Consider the following 7,771-nt stretch of genomic DNA (forward strand, 5'->3'; position numbering starts at 1 on the left):
CAACATCTATTGTCTGGGGCGTGCTGCGACTTGCGGATTTTTGTAGGAGCACTTTTTTGTTGAAATATGTGTAGTGCAGTGTAGGGGGAGTGGTGCAGGTGACGTTAAAAGTTACCTAGCTAGTGAGCTAATACTTTATTCTTGCTCCTAGTTGGTAAGGATTAAAAAGGGTGTTAATAATACGGAAAAAGTAACTGTTATGTGTTTCAGTCCCTAATATTTTGTCGCCATGTTTTGAGGTGTCCCCTAAACCTCTTCTTCAGGATCACATGGGGACCAGCCCCATTTTTACCACTCCCTGACAAACCTATAATAAAGAATACTGTAATGCAATCAATACAGATGCACACCTAATATGTGGGCATCAAATAAAATACATACGGTTTAATTAGATTTGTAGTATCTGTTCAGGGAATAAAGAAAATACAAATTAGTATATACAGCCTGCCCACCTCTCACGTGGGCAGGTGCTGCAAAATGCGGCGTTTTAGATCAATGTACTCCTCTTTATATTGGTGCAGGTGTACTTTAAAAGTCATATTAAATTAGTGCTTGAATCCTATGTGATAACATAAGGCACAAAGGATATCTCTGTTGTGAGAAAGCATGATTAAGTCATATAAAACACTCTCGTGAACTGTGGACAACACAAGACAAACAAACATAGAACACATAATGCTTGCCGCTATTAGAACCTACTTATCTATAGGCAATAATGAGTCTCATGGTCAGCCAGGGTGGAGGGTCCTGTAGTAACCTTACAAAAATAGTATGTTCGAGATACATACAAGTCTTTGCTACAGTCAGTGCACCATTATGAGAACAAAAAAGCTTATCTTTTCATTGGTCATGTAAGTGTGACAAGAGCTTCCAACACATCAACACAACGCATCAGGCAAGCCATGAGAGAGTGCCACTGAAATGGCCTACTTTGATCCCAAACTGATCAAGGAGGTAGTAGGTGTAGCTAGCCCTGCCGGGTTCAGCGCAAATCCTTGCACAGCAGGCAGCCAAATGCCTGGAGACTTATAGTGGTATACGCCAGTAAGAGCCCGTCACAAACAGAACGTGCTTACTCGCAACCTGAGAAAGAAAGTTGGCAGTGGTCTGGACTTGTGAATATTTCCATGTTTTCTTGAATGGAAAGCCTATCACTGTAGAGATTGATCATCAAGCATTGTTGACGGTATTTGGCAAGCCAAAAGGCCTCCTCTAATTGAACGTTGGGGTTTGCGGTTACAAGAATAATACCATATGAATAGTCATCGTCCAGGAAAGGATCAGAATCCAGCTGATTATTTTTCAAGAGTGTCATTACAATGCCCTGGTACTCCATCTAAGACAGTGGAAGCGTACATCATTTATATTGTGAAATCGTGCCATGTCTTTAGAAAAAAATTGTCGCAGCAAGGAGCCAAGATAGTGGCATATCAAGAATAAAAGACATTATTGCTCATAAATTGCAGAACCAGCATTCCAGACCTTCACTAATGACAATGAGATTTTGAAGTTATAAAATGTGAGAGATAAGCTTTCAGTGACTCAAGAAAGTCTCATTCTGCGAGGTACTCAAACTGTTATTCCTGAGAGTCTCCGACAAAAAATAATCAATGTCGCCCATGAGGTACATCAAGGAAAAGTTGCCACCAAGAGCTCTCCGTGACAGAGTCTGGTTTACATATTCCGACAAAATGGTAAAAAAAGAATTAAAGACTTGTCATAGATGCAACTATCTTTCCTCTCAAGTCATTCAGCACCATTCGAACATATCAGACTTGCCGCATCATGCTTGGGAGAGAATTTAAAGACTTTCTAAATCACCTCAATATAAAGCATCAAAAAAGAACTCCTTTTTGGCCCAAGGCCAATGGCCTGGTAGAATGGTTCATAAGTACTCTAAAGAAAGCTGTTTAGCATGCTGTAGTGGAGAAGCTCTACCTCAAAGCTGTTTTAAACACTACTCTTCGAGCTTACCTCTGGTACCCTCATTCAACAACAGGGGAATGCCATGCAACCCTTATGTTTGGAAGAGTCATGACGACAAAGCTGCCCCAATGGACCAACATCAGATCAAAGAATGAGTGAGACATTCACACTACAGACTCTGGTCACAAACAGAAGATGAAAATATATGCTGTCACTAATGTCATGCGAAGCACACCACTTTTACAAGAGGAGATCGAGTAATTGTTAGACAATACAGAATAAGGAAATCTGATGCTCCCTTTGAGGTTGAACCCTTTATTATCACCAATACCAAAGGACACAAGGTAAAATATAAGTAAGCCTTAAAAAAACTCCGAAAAATTATGAGGGTTGGTAGAAGAGAATACTTCATACTGCGCATTGAAAGTGCAGATATTACAAGTAAGGAGATCTTTAGGATCGTCAGATCCTTCACCAATCCCTCGGCTCTTGAGGGAAAGATCCCGGCATCAATGTCCTTATGTACTGACCTCTCTAAGTTCTTTGATGAGGAAATCCGGAAAGTCTATGCCTCCTTCAAGGATGGAGAGCACACGGGGGTATCTCGGCTAAAGGACAATATCAAATATGGTGGAACTCTTTCAGTGTTCCGCCCTATATCCCTTCAGGAATCCTTAGCAGAAATTTTAAAGTGTAAGTCAGGAATCCCGCTAGACCTGTGTCCACCCAAGTTATTTAGATCCCTGGCTCTCTGATAAATCCAGCTTTAAACATGATCTGGAATACTTTGCTATCCTCAGGCATCTTTCCTGATGTCTGGAAGCATGCTTTCTTACTTCCATTGTTGAAAAAAAACAAATGCTGAAGCATGCTTTCTTACTTCCATTGTTGAGAAAAAACAAATGCAGATCCCAAGGAGTTGGGCAACTTCCGCCCTATCTCACTGCTACCTGCACCCGCAAAAATGCTAGAGAAATGGGTCCAACGACAACTGGCCAATTTTATAAATAATCAGGACATCCTACAGAATACTCAGTCTGGCTTTCGATCAGGGTGCAGCACAGACAGCTCTGGTGGCGGAGTCAGTGAGAATGTTAGTAGATGTTGGGGCAGCAGCGATGCTGATCCTAGTAGATCTGTCGGCGGCCTTCAATACATTCTTCCGGAAAGACTGCAGCAGGTAGGCATACAGGATACTGCTCTTGCCTAGATCAGGTCTTATCTTACAGATTGATCACAAAGAGTCTTCCTTCAACCACATCAATCGGACCCTAAACAATTATGGGGCGGAGTGCCACAAGGCTCGGCCCTCAGTCCTTTACTTTTTAACATTTAGTTGCCGCCCCTCTTAACTATGAATAATTCCTGGGAGGTGAAAGCTGTCTCTTACGCTGATGACAACCAGCTGGTGTTCTCATTCAAAGACCACTCTGAGGATTTGTTTGCCAGACTATCTGGGTGTTTAAAGGACATCGCAGGCTAAGTGAACCTGAACAAATTCAAATTGAATGCGGACAAGACCGAGGTCCTATTTTTCGGCCAGGTCTTACCACCGCCCGCTGGACTTTGGTGGCCAGGGGAACTGGGTCCCACCCAATTCCATCAAAATCCGCTAGAAATTTGGGCATTAAGTGGGACTCTGATCTTTCCTTCGCAACACAAGTCCAGCACATCACGTCGTCCTGTTTTGGGAAACTAAAAAGCCTTAGGAAATTTCTGCACCTTCTACCTGAGGAAAGTTGCAGGATTGTAGTCCATGCTACAGTGACATCTCATCTGGATTATGCAAACAGTCTGTACCTTGGGCTTCCTCTATATTTGATCCATAGACTCCAGATGGTACAACATGCGGCAGCAAGACTTATCCATCGCGTACCGTTCCTCCACCATATCTCCCCACATATTAGGAAACTGCATTGGCTCCCAGTTGCTAAAAGGATCAAGTTGAAGTCCTTAACCATAGCCCATCGAGCCCTACATAATAAGGGGTCTAGGTATCTCAGTCACAGGTTGCGCCCATACCAACCTCAAAGCACTCTAAGATCCAACTCCCAGCACGTGCTTTATGTTCCCCGTTTTGCCAAGTCTCGAGTGGGTGGCAGATATTTCACCGCTAAGAGAGCCAAGCTATGGAATGCCTGGCCAGCACAGTGGATACGTAACAGTGGTTCAGGCAGATCCTGAAGACCTGGTTCTTTTGCCAGGATTAGTGCCTGACCAGTTACCCTACCTGATTTCCGCTCTAGCGCCGAGACACCTCTGTGGAGGTAGATGTTGCGCTGATTAAGTGCCACTATTATTATAATTAACTGCCCAGAATCCTGGGTAGTCACATACGAGAGATTCCTCTCTTTTTCGACATGTGGCCCATCACTCACCAAACGTCAATGTAGAAACTGGGTCTAGACAAATTGTTGATGAATTTTTATATGCTGATAATTTTACCTCACCGGTGCAGATCAGAGACACTTCGACTACCAGTTCCTAGTTTCCAGTGACCCGATCAGGACGTGTAATTCAGGCACCACGACGATTAATTAAGGAATTGTAAATGCTTGTACATCTATGCATTTATTAATTCATCTATGTTTAAAAGTTGTGACTTTTTATTTAACAAAGTGGGAGATGTATTGTCTTGGATTAAAAGAATGTTGAAACTCTTTTGGTTGCTACTGTATAACGTAGGCCTGTGACATAAGCGTTGGAAGGATGAGTTCTGACTTACATGGAGTGGAATAAAAGACAAGCAAAATTACTCTCTCTGTGTGGCGTACTTATTGGCGAGTGCCTAGGCTGGCAAAATGCTACAATAAGTACTTTATCAAGAACACCCCAACCACACAAACATCTTCCTCCAGGATCTGGCTCAACTGACAAAGGCTAGAACTCCCACTTAGATCCTCACCAACCTGGGACCTAATCATATCAGCCTACACTCTGCATTCTATGATGATACAAAATAAATACAAAATGATAGCAATGGCTACCACACATAAATACACTGGCTACCAATAAACATCCACGCTCAATTGAAACTCCTCACAAACATTCAAGGCACTGCACAACTATGGTCCCATCTACCGAACAGTCGCATCTTCTTCCACCAAGCACCGAGTCACCTCTGCTCCATAGGACTCCTACTCACCAACATCCCACACATACACAGAACCAGAACAGGAAGAAAAGTGTTCCCTTACATAGTTCTTAAAGCATAGAACAACATCCCCCTCCATATTGGAGGCTCATCCTTTCCTCTTGGATTCAGCAGTAAGTTGAAGACCTGGCTTTTCACTTAATCAACCGCCCATAGCTAGGGGTAGGCGCGCACACCTACTCAATGCCAGGATACCGTTGTGGGCGACAGTGCGCTTTAGAAATATACATTTTACATTTATGTTGAATTGACACTAAATCCCTGTATTTTCAGAATACATAATTTAGGTCTAGAATTAATTATACACAAAGCACTGGCCTTATGTGTAAAAAGAGATCGATCTGGAGATATTCACTCAGTAGATAAATTGCAAAATGTGTAAGCAGTTAACTTGGGATCAAATCGCAGCTTCCCCACTGCAACAAATAGTTTGATCAAAGGCAAGCCACTTTTTCTTTCAATTCGTCTCATTTTGATTCATTGTTAAGTATGAGAGAACCTTAAAAGAATTCAGCATGGGCTCTGTGCTAAACAAAAAAGTCATTTGTGTACTGTTTATTAGACAAAAATATAGCTCATGTATAACAATATTGGTAATACATACAGGGCACTTGACACGCTGACACCTCTTGAATTACTCACGACACTGACTTAAGAGTACTGGGAGGACACAATACAACTTAAAACACGTAATTTAATTTCAGCAAATGCCAATGCAGTGATATAGTCTAATGAACGAAGTTTAACTAATTTGAAAAGGTCCATAATATTTTTACATGATTTTTGACAAGGAATCTTTTGATGTCTCGGCTCTCCCTATAAATATGCTGACTTGTCTTCCTCTACTCTTCATAACCTGTAGTAAGGAATAGTTGATTATATACTGCTGAGCTGTTATGGGAGTTTGATCTGTGTTGTGATGGGGAGGAGGATGACCAGGAAGAAAACAGCAGACCACTGACAAGAAGTTACTCTGGGCAACGGGGACGTTGCCAGTGGTAAAAGAATATTGTTTACGGATGCAGAGTCACTGCAGACTGTTTTGGGGGCGTGGTCTGAGTTAATGGAAGGAAAAGTAACATGACAGCACTCCTTTGCTAATCTCCTGCTCCGCATTACGGGACTATGGTCACAATATTGACGAGGAGAGTGCGTCTACATTACCTGTAATAAGAAAGTAACCCGTTGCTGAGCACGAACCAGCGCCGCTGATATCCCTTGATATAGTTGGTCCACTTGAACAGCCATCCCTCCCTGGCAGATCCCCCAGGGCCTCCGGGCACCGGAGCCGCTGCAGCTGGAGCGCTGGGAGGTGTCGGCGCTGGGGGAGGTGTTGGGATGCTGCCCGCAGAACCCGCGGTCCCGGGCCGCTGGTCCGCCATCACTGCACACAGTCAATCACCAGTCAGACACCGAGCGGCGGACGGAGTGACACCCGGAACCGGAAGTGCCCCTGTCAGACGGGCGCGTGAAGCCACACCCCCTTCGACACGCACGCGACTGCCGCGTCTCATCAGGCAACCACAAAAAGAGGACTGCAAGGTGAGTAGAGGATTACTCGGAAAATGAAGTGACAGAGAGAAAGGACTCGCTTGAAATACCAGCTAGATATGAAAGACAGACTACAAAAGCAACCAATGATGTGTGAGACTGAAAAGAGTGGTATTAGGACTGCAGAGTTAGTGCAGGGGCTGTTCGTTACAAGGGTGATCTGGCGCCCTACATTTGGGGGGCAGTACCGATTTCTGGACACCTGGGGCATATAGTGTGTGGAATAGCATTTATAGGGGGTATACTACAAAGAACAAGCATTGGCATAGCCAATAGGTCTCGCTTTTGGGACTTAGGGCCTGAATACGATGGCGGAGGCGGTCCCGCCGCCATCTGAATGCCTATTTCCCATTTCACATTAGGATGGCGGGGGATGCGTTCCGCAAGCGTGGCGGGCGCAAAGACGGCCTGCCACACTTCGGCCACAGGCAATCGTTACGATTGCCTGGCGGAGCGGATAAGACCGGGGATATGGCGGCGGTGCCTAGCAGGTACCGCCCACCCGATTACAATGCCGGCATCAGCAAGCCTTTCCATGGCGGAAAGGCTGGCGAAGGCAGGATTCGGGGGCCCGTTACGGGGCCCCTCTGTGTTGGGGGAGCCAGTTGTACACTGAGGGGGTGTCCATAGTACCCACCTACATTTCCATGCACAAGGTGGCAGGCACCGTATGGTGCCTGCCATGTTGTGCAGGGAAATGCACGACCTGGCCATTTGACATTGCGGCGGGTGCTGCAGCCACCTAGGGGTGCGGGACCACCGCCTTACAGGCAGGCGGTCCCGATCCTGCTATGATAGCGGGCAGACTCAAGTCCGCCCGCCATCGTAATCGGCCCCTCAGTGTTTAGCCAGAGCTATTGGCTTTGCCAGTGTCTTTAAGCTATGTTCTAGAGCAGCAGTGAATGTTACCATCAAACTAAAGAGTAATCATTTGATCCACCAGGTAAAGATAAACAGCTGAGTTAACACAATCTGAATAGAATGTGTAGTAAGTAAACATACATCTCTACAGAACATGCATTAAAACAGCTGAATGTTGCGATTGAAACTCAGGAGACATTTATTTATCCAAAAGTCTCAGTTTTATTCTTGAACTCAGAAGTAGCGTGAGGAGGACAGGCAGGACACTCCTCTTCCAGC

At 44.7% G+C, this 7,771-nt stretch overlaps 1 protein-coding gene across 1 annotated transcript in view; it reads right to left on the bottom strand.

Moving 5' to 3' along the window:
• The window catches only part of OSBP (oxysterol binding protein), a 465,191-nt gene extending 458,644 nt beyond the window's left edge, over window positions 1–6,547 (bottom strand). The window contains exon 1 of the mRNA XM_085651892.1: window positions 6,245–6,547. Within this exon, the coding sequence (XP_085508018.1) occupies window positions 6,245–6,462 (218 nt within the window). The 5' untranslated portion in view covers window positions 6,463–6,547. The remainder of the gene's footprint in view (window positions 1–6,244) is intronic.
• Window positions 6,548–7,771: the final 1,224 nt, after the last annotated feature.

The sequence above is a fragment of the Triturus cristatus genome, chromosome 4_1, assembly GCF_964204655.1.
Source record: "Triturus cristatus chromosome 4_1, aTriCri1.1, whole genome shotgun sequence".
Taxonomy (NCBI): domain Eukaryota; kingdom Metazoa; phylum Chordata; class Amphibia; order Caudata; family Salamandridae; genus Triturus; species Triturus cristatus.